Source organism: Castor canadensis, chromosome 1 (assembly GCF_047511655.1).
Source record: "Castor canadensis chromosome 1, mCasCan1.hap1v2, whole genome shotgun sequence".
NCBI classification, from domain to species: domain Eukaryota; kingdom Metazoa; phylum Chordata; class Mammalia; order Rodentia; family Castoridae; genus Castor; species Castor canadensis.
Genome location: NC_133386.1, coordinates 34,218,186 through 34,240,512, shown reverse-complemented (window position 1 = coordinate 34,240,512; position 22,327 = coordinate 34,218,186). Strand labels below are relative to the sequence as shown.

The 22,327-nt window shown below is 35.5% G+C and overlaps 1 protein-coding gene across 4 annotated transcripts in view; it reads left to right on the top strand.

Moving 5' to 3' along the window:
* Nucleotides 1–22,327, top strand: part of Lama2 (laminin subunit alpha 2) — a 630,868-nt gene that overhangs the window by 217,323 nt on the left and 391,218 nt on the right. For all 4 annotated transcript variants that reach the window (XM_074074982.1, XM_074074980.1, XM_074074975.1 and 1 more), the window contains exon 4: nt 7,804–8,046. In XM_074074982.1, the coding sequence (XP_073931083.1) occupies nt 7,804–8,046 (243 nt within the window). The remainder of the gene's footprint in view (nt 1–7,803; nt 8,047–22,327) is intronic.

Genomic DNA, 22,327 nt, shown 5'->3' with positions numbered 1-22,327 from the left:
CATTTCTAAAGAGAAAGGGAGTTTCTGGAAGAGGGAGAAGAGAATAATCAAAAGCTGTAGATACTTCAAAAAAAGATGAAGATGGAGAAAAGGGAGAGGAACTTTCCAACTAGGTCACTGGTAACTCTCTGAGTTGGTTAGGCTAAGGTGGTAGGTAATATATACATTGCAGAAAATTTAATAGAGAAAAGGTGGTAAAGTAATAAACAATAAGGAATACAGATTATTCTTTAAAAAGTCCTTCAGGAAGGACAAGAACATGGAGCAATATATAAGCATGAAAATAGCTGGTGCTATTTCATTTGTAATAACTAAAACTGGGTAAGTGTTAAGTGACTCTGATCTGTTGAAAGCATTCATGAACTAAGATCAGAAAGTTTCATTCTGTCTTTGATTTGTTATTCTACACTGTTAACATTATATTTCTAACTCTTCTCATCACTACAAATCTTTGCTATTATTCCTCAAATGCTTTGAACTAGAATGATTCATTCATGTCTGTAGTGTCATAAATTGGAGAATGCATAGGTTCTTCTTACTCTGGTAACTATAGAAGCACAAAAACAAAGGCAATGCTGGGTATTTCTCCAGGGTGAATAATTTTTAGAAGGCAAACTTTAAACTGTCACACTTTTGATCATCTGTGATTCACACCAATATTGTTCTCTGTGATGGCTTCATTGAAAAGACTGTCATGTTCTATGGGGGACTCAGCCTACCTGCTCTTTTACCAGTAGCTGGAGTGAATGCCATGCTGAGCCAATGACTTATTCACAGGAGGCAGGTCAATCTTTTGAAGCCATAGATTGTTTCAAATGAGAGAGAAACATGTGAGCAGAAAAGAGATGTCAAGGGCAGTGATAAAGACAAGGAAAATGCTTGCCTGGGTTTCCCCTGCAGCTAAAATTGTTTAAAATGATAGTAACTTAATGAAGCGTGGAGTAAAAAACGCATTAATAAACTGAGGGAGGACCTTATTCATTCCAATTTGGATCCCATTTACATATGACTAGTTTTGTTAAGACTAGACTAAAATTTTAAGACCTTATAGACCAACAATGCCCTTTAGAGTTACCAATTATGACAATATATTTCTTTTTCTTTTTTCAGTTTTTTTGGTGGAACTGAGGTTTGAACTCAGGGTTTCTGCTTTCAAAGCAGATAATTTACCACTAGATACATACCTCCAACTCCAAAACATATTTCTTGATCTCAAAATGCAATACAGTCACAGTTAGATACAGAGTTAACTATTTATCAACATAATTAAGAAAATGTGTTGTGTTTGCATTTTAAGAACAAACATTACTATTGCTACTAGTAATATTGTTATGTGAAAGAGAATTAATTCTTTAAAAATGAGTTGTATTATTTTATATTCTAATTGTGAAAATTTTCAAACACACACAGAAGTAAAGAAATTACCAAGGACCCAAATGTAGCTAACACCCACTCACATATAAGAATTAACTCATGGCTCCCCTTGTAGGAATTCCAAAATCACCCGCATCTTACTCTGCCTCCTGTATTATTTGAAAGTGAACTCCATATATATATAATTTTCTCTATGAATATTTCATTATATACCTTTGAAGGATAACATTCTTTGGTAAATAAAAAACATTGTCACACCTAAAAAGTACTGCTAATTTTTCTGTAATATTAACAAGTATTCAGAAAGGACTCAAATTCTTTACATGTGCCTCTGATTTTATTTTAAATGGTTGATTGAATCTGGATGTACATGGAGACATGCACTCTATTTGTTTGTTTAGATCTCTTTAGCCTCTCCCAACCTATAAACTTCAATATTTTCACTTCCTTGCAATTTATTTTTTTAAGAAACCATATTGTTTGTCCAGTGAAGGTTCTCACATTCTGCATTTTGCTAATTGCACTCTTGGTGTGTGAGGCACATGCTCCTGTACCACTGCATTGTCTGAAAAATGGCTCAGAGATTTGTTCTGATTTAGTTTCATATTTTGGCATGGCTCGTCTATTGATGGTGCTGTGTGCTCCTAATACATTACAGAAATGTCTGAATATTTCTATTCGGGGTGTGTTAGTGGCATTAAGAAGAGCATTAATGGCCAGAGACTCATTGTTTCAGTAGAGGCCCCTTTCATAGTAAAGATAGCACACTGTGTACTATACAATGTATTCTCTGTTGGTTTTTCATTTAACAGTGGGTGCTTCCATTCATTGCTCTGCAGCCTCAGGATTTTCTTGGTTATCTTTCTTTGAAAAGTTCTTCCAAGTTAACTTTTAATCAACTTGTCCAACTATAGGGGGAAAAAACTAGTATTTTTCATGAAAAATGTACTTGCATTATATTTAAGTATTAACTCAGGGAGAGCTGAAGAGTAACTCTTGTTATTTTTCAGAGCTTCTTCACTACTGATTCTTGAAGAGTTCGGCATTTAAACTCTTGAAAATAATTTCAACAAATAATTGCATGTGTTTTCTTCAAAGGATTATCATTATTATCATTCAGTTAGATTATTGTTTCATAAGAATTCTGAGGTGGTAGCTTAAATTCATTTTCAAATGTATTAACTCCACATGAGTTCATGTGAATATTTTAAAAATCTGGTTTAATTGGGAGCAGAGTGTTTCTGTTTCTCTTGTGACCTGGGAGCCACTTACCCTGAGGTAAAATGACACATTTGCTTACCTACAACTTCAGCGAGTTCATGCTCAGCAATTGTAATATGTACTTGGTGGAAGAGAGTTAGATAAGTGGACTGCACATTATAATTGCATGACAATTACAGATCGTTTTAGTATGTGAAATTATTTTAAGTGGATTTGCCTGAAGGTAGAAAGTATGGGTAGGTGAGCTCTTCTGTACCTTCATACCACATTATTGTAGGTTTATTACAATGAAATGAATAAGAGGACACAGAACTCAGGTAGAAAATAAGGACTGATTATATTCTTAGATGAAATTTTTTTTAAAGTTTAAATCATCATTTAAAAAACTTTTATGGTTGGAGCTTGACTTAAAGTCAAGTCCAATAATAGTATTTTCAGAATTTATATGATTGTCTCTTCAAAAAATTTGTAATATAATAGGGAGCAACTAATTTTATGAGATTGCTCAGAAATATTGCTGGGGTGAAAGAGCCTAGCTTTATGTGACTTAGGTGGGAGTGAGGCTCGTGAGTACTCTGTTGTTCACAGACTTTCAATTGTTTCCATTTATAAAGCCAACACTTCACCTCTGCTTCCATCAGACCTGCCTCTGTAAGGTATTAGACTTTTACCAGGGCCTCAGCCACTCTGAGTTCATTAGGCTACGACCTCTGTTTCATCAGCAACTCCCCCACAAACCTTCAAGAAAAAAATGCTGAATCCACCTTATCCTTTTCATCATAGCAGATGGAAATGTTAAACTCTATAACATGGGCAAGAGCAATTAACAGAGTATTGCAGCATTTCCTTCATAATGAAGCAGTTTTGTTCTCTGGACAGCCTTCTGCTATAGGAAGTTCACAGACAACACTGGAGAAGAAAGCAGAGCTCAACACTGGGCAGAACATAGAGGGCTACATGTTGTATGGAGAGATTAGGAGAAAAGACATGGAAGACAGTAAGTCAGGTCTAATGAGAAGGAGGAAGTCCTGGCTCCATAAATAGCCTGCATTAATGTTTTTACGGCTTTTATGGAGAAAAGCATATAGAAAAGTTATGTTCTATGACCTTGTTACATCCTTAAGGAGTCATATTTATTCTGGCTATTTTAACTGTGTGCCAGGGACCCTCAAATGCCTCTACAATGTTCAAAATACAATACTCTTTGGTAACACTTTTCCAGATATATAATTCTTTTGAAGACAAAGAGACTAGGTTAAAGGGGTTCCTGAGAGTAATAGAGGTGTTTTGTTTTGTTTTTCAAATATACACCCAGCAATTCATGTGCTAGAAATTTGATTTTAGCTCATATGAGTTATAGGTGAGCTAAGAAACCAGGTCCAGAGCAGTGTCTAGACTGCTCCAAGTTCCTAGGTTACTAACTTCAGGCAGTGAGAACTCTTTTTATACCAATGCTAAACAAGTACCGTTTTATCTTGTCTGTAATATGAAATGGTGGAAAGGATCTCTTCATGTGACAGTCATTGTCATTTGGGGATTAAAGTGTTCTTCAGACAGATCCTGTTCTCCAATGCCACGTTAACTGAGATCACATTCTTAATAGTCTGCTTATCAGAGAAGGAACATTTAATTCAATGCTGCATCAGATGATATAATTACATTCTAGGTTGATAGGTGACATTCAAATGAGTAACAAATGTAATTGAAAATGGAAAGTTTCCTTTGTTCAGATGTTTGGTATCATGTGAAGAGTTGCTTTCTGGTTTTTGTTCAGGCACCAAGTTTGTAAAAACTTCCCTGCAACAGAAAAACATTTGCATATCACATTGATGTATTATGTTCATTGAAGCCTAGCACTCTTAGTACTCCTTATAATGGGGTGTTTGCTTTTCTTGTTATACACCATAACAGACTGGAGCTTTAGTCATCTGGAAATAAGGTATTAACACCACTGATTTTGAAGAGTCTTTATACTGAAAACACAAGAGACAGTTAATAAAAGCAGCTTAGATAACATTAAAGAGCTAGTCTATTAGGACCTTTGAAAATTTAGAGTACTTAGAAATTCACTGTTAAAATTTTCAGTCATTCTCTGAAGACTTCAAAGAATACTTCTATTCATTGTGTTTTTCAATAATGTTATTTACAACACTTTAAGAAGTTTATTTATAATACTACATGCCAACAGATTTAATTAATTTTGCATGGGATGTGAAAGAATCCATATAAAATAAATGAAAGAGGGATATTGTTTTGAAATGGGACGCTTTTAATATTATTGTAGGCAGTGACTGCTTTTTCACGTCATTTAATGATGGCTGTTATATTAAATTTTAGGAGGTGTTTGTAGGGTTTCTTATAGAACTTTTCTCATGGATTATTTTTCATTTATTATTCCAGAGCCAATTCAGAACCTCTTGAATCATAAAACCATAATGCAGCTCCTACAGAATGTGGCCTCTTCCTATATTCCTTGCTGAGCTACTTTCTAACAAACTTCTTCATCCATAACCTTGGTGTATCTTTATTTTTCTTATCGAGTACCTGTGCTTTGTTGTCTCTCTTTTTTATCTCTTAAAAATAACTGCAATTTTTTTCTGGAAGGAAAGATTCTAATTCAAAGTATTTATGGTTCTTTCTGCCATATACCATTTTGTATTTGTCATCTCTTGCATGGGTTGCTTTTGGAACCCATGCAAGAAATATTGAAATTGAAATATTGGGAAACAGAGGGTTATAGAACTAATTTTCTCTAGTTTTTAGGGACACAATAAGATGAACAGGAAATAAACGTGTACCTTAGTTCATGTAAGTCACAAAATGTGCAAATGTTGCCTGGCATTCAGACTCTAGAGTACTGAAGGGACTAATTTTTAACAGCAGGAACATGGTAGGATGTTACAGTAGTTTGGGTTATTCAACTAAAACTTACAAAAAATAATTCAAAAGAATTATAGTAATTTTACATCTTGTAATATGCAAGTTTTATGTGGTAAGTCATTGAATATGAATTATCTAAAAATAATTCCTTATTAACAACCTTTTAAAAATTCAGAAATAGTAAATACTTTGGATGATAGTTGATGAAGTATGTTCCATCTCACTCCTACTTTTGTCCTTTCTCTGATACTTATTTTGATTTTTCTTTATTTTAAAAATAATCTTGGGGGTGGGGATGTGGTTCAGTGACAGAGAGCTTGCTTATCATGTGTGAAGTCCTGAGTTAGTCCCCCAGCACTGCAAACAAAAGACAGTAATAACTTTATAAAACCATAGCTATTTATGTGGACACATAAGTGTTGATATTAGGATGAAGTAAAAAGCTCTGCCCCTCCTTCTCTTCTTAATTCCTCATTCTCAAACCCCAGAGATAACAGCTTTAATGACTTTACACATCCTTGCCCAAACGTTTAAGTATTTTCAAGTATTTATATGCCCATAAATAAGTATGTGCATTTACCTGCTATTATATCAATCTATATACCTTTGCAAATATAAACTCATTTCTCATCTGCAAGGATAAGCAATAAAACAGAATGATCCAAGTCTATACTAATCAGAATAGATGTCTTGGCTGTTCCTTACTCTGCTGGATGGTATCCAGTGGTCTCAGGAAAGAGGAGGGAGTTGGGAAGTTGAGTACCAACAGAAGCATTTCAGCATTCAGTATTTTAGCCATCAGCTTTTCCACAACGATACCTAAGAAATATATGCTGGCCCTAAGTTCAGTCATTTGATAGCCTGTGGTTCTCCCCTCATATTCACACAGGGCTCACATACTGGTAAAGATCTCAAAGCACCAGCATCAGAGCCCTGTATTTTGCCCCTTCTATGCCAACTTTTCATATTTGTAAATTCAGATCTTAGAGCACAACACAGGGACTATGCATGAATTTGTGAAGTTCTGTATCAAAACCATGAAGTAGATAGAGTTCATTTCTAGCACCTTCTCTTCTGATTTCTTATATGAGCAGCAGGCTCTTAAATCACATTGTAGCCAGACTTTCCTCCTAGTTGTGCTTCCCCCATTGACTCTAACAACCCAGAACTTAGAGTGTCAAGGTCAACATAGCACATTTACCAATCAAGAATATATCAAATTGCTTTATTATTATTGTGCTTTCCTGTCTCATTGTCATGTATTATCAACAGGTTTTTTTGTAAGATGGTAATTGACAATGGTTTGTATCTATATTTTTACCCAGTTCATTGCACATGTCACTGAAAAATGTTTAGACATTATTCTTTTAGACTGCATTGGTAAAGATATACATAGGTGCTATCTCAAAACATTCAGAATGTTTCTTTTTAGATCTCAAATTCCATGAAGATTTGAAAGTAGGGATTGCCACACTCCCCTCCATTATCACTGCTGACTTTACTAATGGTTCCTTTTTCTTGATTTCTCCACTTTTCGTGTGTTTACCTCTTGTAAAGAAAAGATACAGAAAACCCTTTAATATGTTATAGTTTCAATCAACTGTCTACCTGGCAGTGAAATTTCTCCTCCATTTTTTTTTATTTTGGGATGTAGAGGAATTGACATTTATTACCTACTGTGAAGTTCTTTGCTAAGCACTTTACATATTATCTCATTTAATACAAACAATTTCTCAGTGGTGTGCTTAATTTACAGAAAAGGAAGCTAAGAGTAGCAAAAGTAATCTCCCCAGGTTCATATAAATGCTTGGCCCAAGATCTGAACACAGGACTGTATTTCCAAAGCCCTATGTTCTTTTTACTGTACCACTTTAAGTCCATTGAAATGACAGTTTTTTGAGAATTAATGATATAGGTAAGCACCTTTTCTATACTATCAAGTATTATCTACACATGGTACTTCTAATGCATATTTTATTGTCTCTAATGTGTAAGGTGAATAAATTGGTAGGCAGCAAATGCTTTCAGTGGTAATAGATAGAATGTAACATTGAATATTAGGTGAAATAATGCCAATGAATTGTTAGAGGACTGAAGTCTAGTCTTAACCCATTGTTTTTAAAGCCATAGCTGTCAAAACGGAACATCTTATCTTAGAAAAAAGTTATTAAATATGAATGTGCAATAGTAAAATCATTTCAGAGAACATAATAGAACTATAGACTAAAATCTGGAATAAAGTCTCAGGTAGCAGTTAGCCTCACATTTGACATAAAACAGCTGAAGCACTTTGGAAGTCAAGGCTGTGTTATTCTTGCTCTTCACCAGGTGTTCCAGATTGCTTATGTGATTGTGAAAGCAGCCAACTCCCCTCGGCCTGGAAACTGGATTTTGGAACGCTCGCTGGATAATGTAGAGTACAAGCCCTGGCAGTATCATGCCGTGACAGACACGGAGTGCCTGACCCTCTACAATATTTATCCTCGCACCGGGCCCCCATCATATGCCAAAGACGATGAGGTGATCTGCACTTCATTTTATTCGAAGATACACCCTTTAGAAAATGGAGAGGTAAGATGAGAAAACTCACCATTGATGTACATTTAATATAGCAAAACAGCCCTGTCAGAAAGACTTGGATATATCAGTAATTAATGTCAGATAGATTTTTAAATGGGATCTAGCAGAAGTACTTTTAAATGAGTTATTAAGTAAAAAAAGGAAAAACCTGAGGTGATTAGAATGTTAACTGCTTTCATGTGCTTCGTATCTCCAATAATGATCAGAGAAGAGGAAATGGGTTTAAGTTGGAAAGTCAGTGATTAATTTTACATATAAAGAAACTTTCCTGACAATGACAATTGCTAATGATTAGAGAGGACCAGGACTGGAGAGCTTAAAGAAAACCTTGCAATTGTGTGTACTGGGTCTGAAGATGGAGACAAAAGAGGGGAATTTGTGAAGAAGTATAACCACATGAAATGCTCAAATAAAAAGAAATCCCATCAATCCTTGGATGTGTTTCTTCTGTCACCACAGAAGGTTGCAGTGGGGTGTCTTCCTTTTGGTCCAGCCTTCCTGAATGGCAATGTACAAAGGTTCTTAGACTTTTAATTATATGCAAGCTGAGCTCTGGGCTTAACTCAACAGTGTTTTGCAATCCTGTTATTCATTAATCTTATTCATTAACCACAGATTCAAACCATGGCTTCCTTTTATTAGCTGTGTGTGTGTGTCAGATTCAGTTACTTACATTCTCTGTGCCTCAGTTTTATCTCCCATAACCTGGGAGCAACAATAATAACTAATATCATGTATGATTGTCAAGATTACTTAGTGAATTATTATATAATTCCTGTTATAATAATAATAGTAATTGCTATACTTATTACTCTTCTCTCAAATACCCAAACTTTGACTTACTGACTCTTGCATTCTCTAATGCCTCTTTATTTTACCTTTCTAACCCATCTCTCTTTAGTGTATGTGGATTACCTCCTTTTATTCTATTCACTTCTACAAATCATTCTCAACAAACCATGGGGTTGTGTCCTGAAAATCTCATCATAAGTTGAAAAGATCATAAGCTGAAAATATATTTAATACATCCAAACCTACCAAACAGTGTAGCCTAGGTCATATTAAGTGTGCATAGACCACTTATATTAGCCTACCATTGGGCAAGATTTTCTAACACGAAGCCCATTTTATAATGAAGTGTTGGATGGCTCATGCAATTTATTGAATATTGTACTGAAACTGAAAAGCAGAGTAATTGTATGGGAACAAATGACACAATAAGTGTTTCACAGGTGTGATGAGATAGGAGAACACAATGACTTAAAAAACACTGACAACTGAGCATACTGAAGAGCATTGATTGTTTCTCCCTTGCGATAACATGGCTGACAAGCAGCCACAGCTCATTGCTGCTGCCCACCATAGTGAGGGGGATCAGACTGCACCTCACTAGCCTGGGAAAAGGTCCAAATTCAAAATACATTTCTATTGAATGCATGTCACTTTTTCCCCATCAGAAGGTCAAAAAAAGTCCTAAGCCATCATTTGGGGACTGTCTCTACTAATGTTTGATAGTCTCTCCTAGTCAGATATCTGAAGCCTAGCATCATTTTTTACATACGCAGTTTCAGAAAACCCAGATTCACATTGGAACATGTCACTTCAACCAATCTAGGCTATGTCTAAATATTTTGGGTGTGTGGGGGAAGGTAGGTTTTTGACATAAATCTATCAGATTCCTTTTGGCAATATTATTCTGTGAATGTCCAGCAGTACTTCACTCCATTTCAAATTCCATATTCAAAAATACCAGTTTGGGGAGAAATCATTCCAAATGATGCTCTCAGCAGAGATCTCAATCTACAGAATGACAAGGAGTCAAATGAAGTGAGTCAAACAGCTGTTCAACCTGCTTTGTGCCCAGATGCAGTCAATTTTTGGCCACTTTGATCTAAGGGTATGGAAGTAGCAAGTGCAAAGAGAATGAACATATGTGAGTTGAATTTTTCTCCTGCATTCAGTATTTACCCAAGAATAATAGTTATTGGTCATTTCTTAAATTCAGAAATTGATTGAGTAATGTCAAATATACTTCAGTAAATACATAATGTAGGAAGTTATCTGCAAATGTCCTCACCATGACCTCCTTACATTAATGGTGGTTCTCTACTCTTCAGACTTTGTCAACCTGATACATGGAATAAACAGATATGTTTGCTGTTTTTTGTTTGTTTGTTTCTTTAACTGATTATATTGTTTTGCTCTAAGACAACATTCACTAAAAACTACTTGTGATGGTTACTATTAACAACTAATTCAGTTTTTCCTGTGTTGTGTTTCTTTAAATCTACTTGCCTCTTCTACAGGGAAGAGATTGAAGTAAGGACAGAAAGTAATTGAAAATGTCTGAAATAAAAAGATGGGATTTAAGAATGAGAATTAAATTCAGGCCTTTCCCAGACTATCTGCTCATTTTATAGTTTGCTTTGTAGAATATGTTACTTTTTAGAAGAAACTGGTTCAGATAAAGCAAGTGATAATATCCAAGACTTTCAATCATCCCTTGATAGAGTTGAAATGAGAACCCACATTCCCTAATTCCCTGGTAAATATTTCTTCCATATTCTAGTAAAGAGTAGGAGTTGATAAAAAATAGTTAGTAATTACTAAATTCACAAATGGTTTAGAGGAACTGTGCATACTATTGCTGGATCCATTATACATCAAGAGTCCTAATTCTGATGTATAATGGTATGGAAAAAACATACATGAAAGTAGAAGATGACCTGGATTTTTAACCCAGTCCTAGTTCTTTGTGGGACCTCAAATAGATCAATTAATCTTTCTGAGGTTGAATTTCTTTTAGATTAGTTTAATATATTATTGTTCTAAGGCATCTGTGCTCTCACACAGATCCTTTTGTCTTTCTGTACCTTTATTCTAGATATTTTCTTCTGCTATACTTTCTAGTTCATTAAAATCTTTCTTGAGCTATGTAAAATATATTGCAACTATTCCTAGAATTCTATTTGTCATATTTGTTAGTTTCTAGAATTTCTGTTTCATTTTCAAATAGTTTAGAATTTCTAGTTTTATGTTTTAATTTATATTAAATTTTTTTAGTAATATAATTTATTTTGAAACTTTCAGGATCCTACTTTTGTTTCCTTGAATATAAAGTACTATGTAAAAATTTTTGTTTGATAATTCTAATATCTGACATTTGGGCGTATATTTCATTGCCTTTCATTGATTCTTTTTCATGCTCTATTACACCCTCCTATGCCTAATTACTTCATATAACAGAAGTTGTATTTGAAAAATTATGCATAGAAATAACTGAAGGATTAGGGTATTAAGGTCATCCTGTGAGGATTTTCTGATGCTTCTGCTTCCCCGTGGCAATCTGGATCCTCTTAAAACAATTTAGGGATTCATGTTTCTGGGGCACTCAGATGACTTATAACTTCACTGTAACCCAAGAGCAGCTGCTTTCATTGCAGTTACTGTCATTCCTAGGTTGCCTGTCTTTGGAGTCCAAGCCAACATGTATGGGATTTACCAAAGTCCCACTTCTACATGTCCCAGAATCTATCTTTTGTCCCCTTACTACAGCAAGGCTGTCAGAAGCACTGCACAGTCTCTCAGACATGTTTTGGGCAGAAAAATGCCCATAGGACCAAAGCTGTCAGGTATACCATTCACCTCTCTAGACATCTTTTTGACATGGAGAAGGTTATTCTTTGTCTTCTTGATAGCTCTCATGTGGCTTTAGATAGACAATTTCATATATTTTATCCAGTTTGTCTAGTTGTTATCATTGGAAATGTTGACCATAATTATATCACCTACTATAAATAGAAGTAAAGTCACACTGGCATTTTTGGGAACCTTTTTATTTTAGAAGCATGTTAAATTTATATAAATATAAGAAGAGTACAGGAAATCACCTCAACTCTTCACCCACTGAAGAGAGATCACACAAAGCATTTGTCAAAATTGAGAGGTTAACATTGGTGTATTGCTTTTAACTAAACCAAGGTCTTCATTCAGATTTGATTATTTTTACCACTAATGTCTTTTTTTCTCACTGGAATCAAATTCAGGATAGTGCATTGTTTCTAGTCTCCTTCATTGCCTCTGATCTGTCATAGTCTCAATAGATATTTTAGGAGCTGTTAAAGAGATATTTTATAGACTATTACTTAACTTAGGGTTGCCTAATGTCCTATAATTAGGTTGGACTTTGGGTTTTAGAGAACAATTCCATGGAGGAAAGAGCTTTGTCATTGTATCACTTATTAAATATATATGCATATCTCTTTTGTATACTTCTTTTTTATTAGTTTATAAAGTATTATAATGCTTCTAGAAAAATTTTTATTTTGGACATCAATGTCTAAACAGTTATACTTTTTAATGTATATATTTGGCTAAGCATGGGATGATAACTTTCAGACTTTTATAATATCCTTTAAATACAAATTTAATTTAGAAATAAGAAAAATTAGAGTTTTTTAAGGCCCACCCATAAATCAAGACATTATGAAACACATATGCCTTAATTATAACACAGTAATTAAGCAACAATGTTTATGTTTTAGGATAAACATTAAGGTCAGGGCGTTATTCATCAGGTGACCAATGCCAAACCCACTGAGCCTAAGGTTTATTACATTGTCTTTTGCCTGAGAATTTTAGAGACATGCCAAAACTTTTAGAGCATTCTAAAATATCATATTTCTGGAAAAAAGTGCATCATTTTAGAGCTGAAAAATTCTTTAGAGAAATTCTTCATTGATCTAGTTAAGGAAATCCTAGCCCTCAACTTCAATCTATATGTCTCAAGTTCAACACTGTCTGTGTCCATATGGTCATTGCACACTTCGGGGCTGGCCTCTGGCCTCTTTTATCTTAGCCGCATCATATCTGCCTATTTCTTTGATCTTTTTGCTCCAGCAACCCCCACTCACTACCCTCCCCCAGCTTGGCTCAGCCCCTTCCCTACTCTCCACACCACATAGCTTTCAAGAGATCAACAAATATTTACCATGTGGATTTACTATAAGGATACTTCAGGGCATCCACCCGGTTGCCAAGATAACAAGGTTCAGTTCCCACCAAGAGATTAAACCCTGCATTCTAGCATCCTGGGCTTGCACCAAAGGGAACGGAGAAGATCACTCTGAGCTGTGAGATAATCCTAGGGTATCAGGTCTCAGAGCCTGGGGAAGGAGGGGTAATGGAGACCATGGATGGATAAGCCTGTGTGTTGTTATCCAGGCTGCAAACAGAAGGAGACTTTGAGAAAAAGCCTTAAAAGTTTCATTTCAGAAGTGCAATTTTGTATCATCAGTGCCAAGCGAGTGCTCAGCAGGGACCTGCTTTCCCATGCTTTGAGAGAATGATATTGAGCTCACTAATGGGAGCTGCAGGGTGTGAAGTAGTAGACCACGGGGTGCCTCCATTATTTTGTGAGGCCAGCTACAGGGAGAAGCTCTGGTGGGTACAGCTGCTGCATAGACTTGCCTCCCAGCAGTGACATGGGGAGCCAATTCTATCATGAACTGTCATCATAACCCAAGTGGTGCTGATGCCCAATGCAGTTTCCCCTATGCTTTCAAGAACCAGTAGCAAGGACTGGCACTCCCAGGCACCACTGAGAAAGCTGGCTTTTCTTGGAAATCTCCTAGGAGCATTTGAAAGTTAACTTTTGCTGAGAACAGCACTTTCAATTCAGTACATTTGGGAAGGTTTCAGGAGACTCTGTGTATATTTTAAACAAGTACACCTGGTGATTCTGATCTCTCTACTCCTGGCTCCTTGTTCAGATTATTTCCAGCTTTCTCAAACCCTAGAGGAAAACAGGGTACCAGTTATTTAGGGAAAGAGTAGCAGCAATTCTAACTACTCATAACTGAAGAAAAAGATTTAACATTTTTCTCTCAGGAAACACTGTAGGTTTTTGTGAACTATGTCTCTGGGAGGTTTGAGTTGAGTAAATAAACTTTGAGCTACAGCAAGGTTATTGATGACTGAGAGAGGTAATACATTAATGATGTTGGGAAGGATGAGCAATATAGATGACAATGCTTTAGAATTGTTAAATCCTAGAATTTAAATTTCAGTAAATGTTTGCCTGTTACATGAAATTTTCCCTTTCTGTGATTAGGACTATTACTTTTAATTTGGATTGTCACTAAACCTATAATTAAATATTCATGGTTGCCATGGAGATTTTGCCTCAATTTCATCATACATAGACCTGTAAGTTATTTACAGGTGATTTCCTTCCTTTTTACTACAACCCTTCCCACTTCCAGGAGTACAACTCTATGGAACTTAGATTCCCTTTGAGTTTGCTTTTGAAACATGGCAGTCTTGTATAAAAATCCCTGGAGTAACCATCATTAATTCTTGAAGATACTTTTTTTTTTTTTTGGTAAACTGTGGAGCTTTGATATTATTTTGATTTCCTATGTGACAGAATTTTATATAGGAGACAGAATGTTTTTCTTTCTCTTTTCATCACCTGACATTGTAGCAATCCTTAGAATTGCAAATTACTGGAGAAAAAAAGAAATAAAACCAACAGTGTATTAAAAAATGTTTCAGAGACTCTTCTTTGATACAGTCTTACTAAAGGTATATGGTTTCATGGAAACCACAAAATATATGTGGAAATGAGGCAATGGAAATGAGGAATTAGCCTTCATCAATTACTCTTGGAATAGCTCCTTTAGGAAGAAGCAGCAGGAATTATTAATTTGTATCTGTTATTAACTGAGACTTAGGTACATAATTATTTGCTTTGTATAAAATAGTTCTTGCCTTGACAAACATTAGGCCAGTCAATACTCCATGAGCAGCACATGAAAGCGCTCCTTGCTATGAGGATTATATGGAGTCCTCCAAGAACTGAAATATTTTACTTCAGCTGGAAAACACAGGCCATTTGGAATATATTGCTTACAAAGTATTATACATGCACACGTAGTTCTTTTAAAGAATTTCCTTATTATATTTTAAAAGTACATTTTGTTACAAAAGTAAAATTAAGAAGATTGTACGCCTCCCCTCGCTCTGTTGAATAGTTTGTAGACTCTTCTTGCACATACAGAATATTGTTTGTAAAAAGTATGATTAAATCCTTTTAAAATTAATATAATATTGTTGAAAAGCAAATATGATCAAGTAAACATCAGTATTTGAGAGACTAGGTTATCTCAGTGTTGTGGAATAACCTACCGGGATCTACTAACATGGGGCAGAAGGAAGTCCAGAGTGTGGTAGAAGACATAAAAGCACTGCATGCTGTTCTTTGGGATATTTAGTAGATTTGGCTATCAGATAGCTATGCCCTGGATTGGCAATGAGGCTTGCTTAGACAACTATCTAATATGCGACCTGGTCAGATCACATGGTTATAATAAATATCAAATTAGATTGTTTATGGCAATGCACTGTGTAACGTATATTATATGATAGATAATTCTCTTGGTTCCATAGCTAATGTTAGCTTAAAGCCACTCCTAACTGAGGAATGACTGAGCTGGCTCTGTCTGTATTGCAAGCAGGGATCATCACAGGAGCTTCTATAGTGCTATTGTGTGGAGTGATTGCTTGGGCAGGCAAGGGATAGCAAACAGACTGAAGAAATAAGTAAAGCAAAGAAGAATAAGCTTGCTAAAGTATAAACAGCCAGAAGGAACAGGGGAGGCCCTAAGTGCTGATGTGGGATTAGCACAGGGACAGGAGGATCATAATAACAACTAATAATAATTGCACATTAATTTTATAATAGGTGTTATTCTAAGAGTTTTACGAATATAAACTCATATATAGCAGTCTCCACCCCTTATCTGTGAGACAATGGGTCATTCCAAGAACCCCAGTGCATGTCTGAAACTCCAGATAGCAATAACAAAAAATAAAATAGAGAAATTATAACAGTATGCTACAATAGAATTGTCAGCATCATCATTCTTGTAGTTCAGGGCTATTAGATAAAATAAGGCTTTAGTTAAATGCCAGGACATGGTCAATCTGATAACCAAGATAGTTACTAAGTGTCTAATGCAGTGTGGATACACTGCACAAACGTATGATTCATGTTCCAGGTAAGATGGAGCAGAACAGAGAAGGATGGTGCAAGATTTTGCCATGCTACTCAAAACTCACAACAACACACAATTTGAAACTTAGGAATTATATCTGGAATTTCTTGTGTAATATTTTGGGCCATTATTTTAGGTATGCATGGAAAGCAAAAGCTTGGATAAGGAGGGACTACTGGTTTCTAAAAAATGTCTCATTTTACAGCTGAAGAAAACGTGGCACAGAAGTCAAATAACTTTCCTATGGTTCCATAGCTTGTAATTTTTGCAGCTGTGATTTGAACTCAGACACTGTTCCACAGAGAAACAGAAAGGTATAAGACAAAAAGGTTTTATAAGTTTGCCTCTGTGTCTTAGGTTTTCTGGAAAGTCTGCTGGGCAATGAAAACCCAGAAATCTCCACATCCTAATAGTCCTGCTTTCTCTGTGCATGTTTGTCCAGGCCTACATTTGTACTGTTGCCCATTTTTGCTTCTAAATTTTCACTCATCTTGTAGCATTTAAAATTAAGTCAGCTTCAGCAAAGTAGTAGGATACAAAATAAAATTTAAAAGTCAGTAGCCTTTCTACACACCAACAATGAACAGACTGAGAAAGAATATAGGAAAATAATTCCATTTACAATAGCCTCTAAAAAATAAAATACCTAGGAATAAACTCAACAAAAGATTTGAAAGACCTCTACAAGGAAAACTATAAACAATAGAAGAAAGAAATCAAAGAAGTCTACAGAAGATGGAAAGATCTTCCATGCTCATGGATTGGTAGAATCCATAGTAAAAATGGTAGATATACTACTAAAAGCAATCTACATGTTCAATGCAATTCCAATTAAAATTGGAATGACATTCATCACAGAAATTGAAGAATCAACTCTAAAGTTCATTTGGAATCACAAAAGACCATGAATAGCCAAGGCAATACTCAGCAAAAAGAGGAATGCTGGAGGTATCACAATACCAAACTTCAAACTATACGATAGAGCCATAACAATAAAAGCAGAAGAAAGAATGGTTCTGGCACAAAATCAGATATGAAGACCAGTGGAAAGAATAAAAATAGAGGTGATGAAACAAACTGGACTATAATACATATATACATGGAAGTGCCACAAGGAGACTCCATGTGTAGCTATCTTAAATAAGCAAAAATATCATTTATTTTTCTTTTACATAATTAGCAAACAGGAGGGCAAAGCAGGTTCTGCCTTGGTGGTTTGGTATCAGTGGGAGGGGGGTGGAGGAGGTGGAGAAAGAGTGTGGGAGGGTGAATTTGGTGCAGATACGGTACACACATGGATGTAAATGGAAAAATGATATCTGTTGAAAACATTCCAAGAATAGGGGGAGGGAGATATAAAGGAGGATGGTGAAGGATTTGAATTCAAATATGATATATTTGACATATTGTAGGAATTTTTGTAAATGCCACAATGTACCCCCACCCAGCACAACAATAAATAAAAAAGTAAAAAATAATAAAATCACATCTAACTTCCTGAGTAAACATGCCCTTAGATTTGATGAGTCTTGACAGTTTTATTTCACATTATCAAAGTATATTCCAAGCCTTCCATTTGCAATGTGAATCTCAAAGGAAGACGCTTAGTATATTAACTGTTATAATATCAATAATATTGGAGTAGCCATTTTGTCTGTGGTGAATTGTCATATCTTGTTGAACACTCTTCCATCTAATCCTTATCAAAGCTTTGGAGACTCTTGAAACCCAAATCTTTATTATTCTTACTTTACAGATGGTGGCTAAGTAACGTGTTTGTGGTTGTGTAGGGGTAAATATTCATCATTAATATCTGGTCCAGACCTTCTGATGGCAAATCTCATAATTGTTCCTTTTTAAAATAAGCCCACGGGTCCAATCAGCCATTTACTATATGTGTTTTTTCCATTGGTTACAAGCACTTATGTGACACTATGTGGATAATTAAGTGCTATCAATTGTCTCCTGGGAAAAGACTGAAGGTGTGTCAGCATCAGTTAATCAGTCTCACATAGGAAAGATAACACATTATTATCTTTATTGCCCAAGTATACTTGAAAATGCAGCAAAGGATCTTGAAGCTATTAAAATAAGCTCTGTTCCTTTGGGAAACTATTTCAACACTCACGCTATCATCAAAAGTCCTTGAGACAAGTAACCCAGGAGTGGAATGGTTATGATGACACTTTACAAGCCAACTTAAAAAGATACCAGGAGCTACTTTACCAGATCCCCTGCTAAGAAATGGAACTGAAGAAAGATCTACTTCAAGGCATTCTACCTTGAGGATATGTACTATCTTACACTATAGCTGACTGACTGCAACCACATATTTTCATTGGAAATGCATGAACGAGTAACTTTGCTTAATTCTGCTACCTGGGAAGTACATAAGATATACAATTTAAATTCTAATCATGGGTAGCAAAAATTCTATGATACTCATTTTGCAAAGGAGAATGGCAACTCTGGGAAGATTACAAGTTAGAAAATTATATTTTCTCTGTGTAAATTTGTTCTTAAGCTTCACTCAGTAACAGAAATTATTTATCTTCCTATTCAATTGATAAGTGGCTTCTAAAACCAACCCTACTATTAGGGTAAACCATATGAAATTGTCAATATTTGACTATTTTTTGTTAATAAAGTATGGTTTCATATGGTTTAAACTAATGCGTGCCAAATCATACTTGTGGAAATTTAAACTGTCCTAAATATAACCTTAGCTGTACACAATAGTTTAGCAAAAGCAGCAAAGGGAAATCAAACTCTTTCACTGAAACAATAACTTATAAGTATATTAAAATATACTAGTTGTTTTATAAAGATCCTTTTGTTACTGAAATAGTTATACAGTGAATATTAAGCTAAAACTGAGCCATGCTGCATTTGTTTCTTAATTTTTTAGGAGAGAGGAAAGTAGCAAATAATATTTTTATGTAATTAGGCATTATATCAGGTGCTGTGGGGAACTACGGCAGTTAAAAGTGTATTGGTTACTAGTAGTAAGTTTGAGAAATGTGCATGTTGGCCTTATGGAATGTAAGTCATGTATCTATATGTCTGTGTTTCCATAGAGACATTTTCCACTTACCTTATATGTGCAGCATGATCACCTGTAGAAATGTTCTTTGTATCAGGAATGACAGCTGCCACGGCTATAGAGGCATTTCATGTATTTTCAAACCACATTTCTATTTATAGCAGTTATCCCTCTTCTGTTGAGAATAAATTACCTTATTGCAAGATTATTGGTAAAAAAAATTCTTAAAGATTATGTCAAGAAAAACTACCTTTCATTGCTTTTTTGAAAAAAATCACAAAAATGATTTAACATTGCTGTCTTCCTTATCTCCATATTATTGAAAAACATTTTCTCTTCCTTTTTATAAGTTGTTATGTTGCACCCATTTATCTTACAATAAGATAAACTTTTGTGTTGAATTAGCTACAGTAGAGCAGTCCAAACACATTTTTATCACAACTAAGCAAAAGCTTTACTCAAAAGATAGGGCACCAAAATTTTATATATATATATATATATATATATATATAGTTTCAGTTCAAGCAACAAAGGATTTGATATTAAAAATAAATGTCATGGGTTAATATAGTCAAGGAGCAGGACTCGACATTGAGCTGTATTTTTCCATTAAAAAATGATAAGAACTGCCTGCGTGGCCACCATTGTCTTAGTTACAAGGAATAAAGTATAACGTATATTACAGTTGGGGAGCATCATATAAGGGAGAAGTTGGTAAAGGTGTTCTTAGCACTGAAAAAAGTTGATTACAGAGTTAGTGGGAGAGACAGACAGAGACAGAGACAGAGACAGAGGCACAGAGAGAAACACAGAGATAGAGAGGTGGTAGGGTGAAAAGGCAGGGACTTATCTCAGGAACTGCATAGTTGCCATGTACAAATTGTAGGAGGGAGTAAGTTAGGCAGGCTGGGTTTGCAGCAATTGCTTTGAGTCACCATGATTACTTCAGCTACTGAATAACTGAATAAATTGAGTAGAGAGGCTGGCTGTACTGAACTGTAAAACAGTTTCAGAATGAGAAAATTCCATTTTAAATTTATACTTAGAGAAAAAAATACCTTTCTTGCAGAAACATGTCAGAGAAATAGATTTCAGGAGAGCAGAATTCCTTCCCTGTACATTAATTATGGTTAAGTGTCTGTAAAAATAAAAATAAGTATCTTTATCAGCATAAGGAAGGAAAATATTTGGTGTTTTTGCAATAATTTATAGAATGTGTCCTGCTTTGCCATTCCTTTCCCACAGTGCTCACTTTAAGAGGGGTTCACTCTGAGCAAAGGACTTTACCTCTAGAGGAGCAATGTTTTAGTCCCCCCCAGTGATTTGATGATCTTTTAATAAGAAAGTTTTACTAAGTCCCAAAATAAGCCTTGGGGTAATGCTTGATTCTAAAGTTACTGCTACAGATAAGTCAGCCCAGCTGGCAGAAGATGGGTGTACTCTTTTTAATTTTTTTTATTCATTTATTCACATGTGCACACATTTTTTGGGCCATTTCTGCCCCCTGCCCCCACTCCCTCCCTCTCCCCTCCACACTCTTTGCTTCCAGTCAGAACCTGTTCTGTGCTTACCTCTAATTTTGTTGAAGAGAAGATGTAAGCAATAATCAGAAAGACAAAGCATTTTTGCTAGTTGAGATAAAGATAGCCATACAGAGAGATTCCTAGCATTGCTTCCATGTACAGATGTGTTACAACCCAAGTTGATTCATCTCTAACTGACCTTTTCACTAGTTCCTGATTCCCTTCTTATATTGACCTCTGTTGCTTTAAGGTTTCTTTATTAGTTCCTCTGCAGTGGGGACATCAAACACTTTCATGTTTTGGATTTCTTACCTATCCCCATACCTCCCTTATTTGTTCTCCCCTTATCATGTGACCCAAGTCCAACCATATTACTGTATTTCCCCAGGATCTAAAGTCCGCATGTGAGGGAGAACATACAATTTGTGGTCTTTTGAGCCTGGCTAACCTTGCTCAGAATGATGTTCTCCAGTTCCATCCATTTACTTGCGAATGATAAGAGTTCATTCTTCCTCATGGCTGAGTAAAATTCCATTGTGTATAAATACCACATTTTTTAATCCATTCATCAGTAGTGGGGCATCTTGGCTGTTTCCATAACTTGGCTATTGTGAATAGCACTGCAATAAACATGGGTGTGCAAGTGCCTCTGAAGTAATCTTTGTTGCATTCCTTTGGGTATATCTCCAGGAGTGAGATTGCTGGATCATATGGCAGATCTAGGTTTAGATTTTTAAGAAGCCTCAAAATTTTTTTCCAGAGTGGTTGCACTAGCTTGCATTCCCACCAGCAGTGTACGAGGGTTCCTTTTTCTCCACATCCTCACCAATACCTGTTGTTAGGGTGTACTCTTTTTGCCAGGGAGAACTTACAGAACCCAAATGTAGATAGAAAATTCAAAAGAGCACTTACAGTGTGTTGTTTGGTACTATGACATCTTCTCAACTAGTTAATTCATCAAGCATACAATGCCTACTAATAAGGCCATGCTACTTACATGTGCCATTTAAATCAGTCACACACTGCATAGTGACACCATGACAGGGTATATATACCACGGTCATCTGGTAAAGTTATAATATCAAAAATTCCCATTGTCTTATGACATGATAGCTGTCAGAACTTGCTATGACATGTCCCTGCTTAGCACTTTGTCCTGGCATAGAGAAATCTACTGTGCTGCCAATTGTGTAAAAGTATAGCACACATAACCATGTAGAGTACATAGTAATTGATGTTGATAATAAATGGCTGCTTCTGGCTTATATGTTTCCTATACTATGCTTTTCATCATTATTTTGGCGTGTATTGCTTCTAATTAAAAAAAAGTTTACTGCAAAAATTATTCTGTGTTATACCAGCAGTACCCTGTGCATCTCGTGTTTACTGTGTTTCTTTACTGCATTATTTTCTCTTGTCCTTGACTTAATCTCATGTGATTTTTTTCAATACAGCCCTAGGAGCAAAAGCTATACTATCTAGGCTACACCTAATAGCCTAGATATGTAGCAGGCTATACTATGTAGGTTTGTGGAAGTACATTCATGCCTATATAGAAAAAAACAAAACAAAACAATCAAAAACCCTTTCTGAGACCACAGAAAAAGCTTCCAAATATGAACAGAAGACTGCAAATGGTGTTCTCAAGA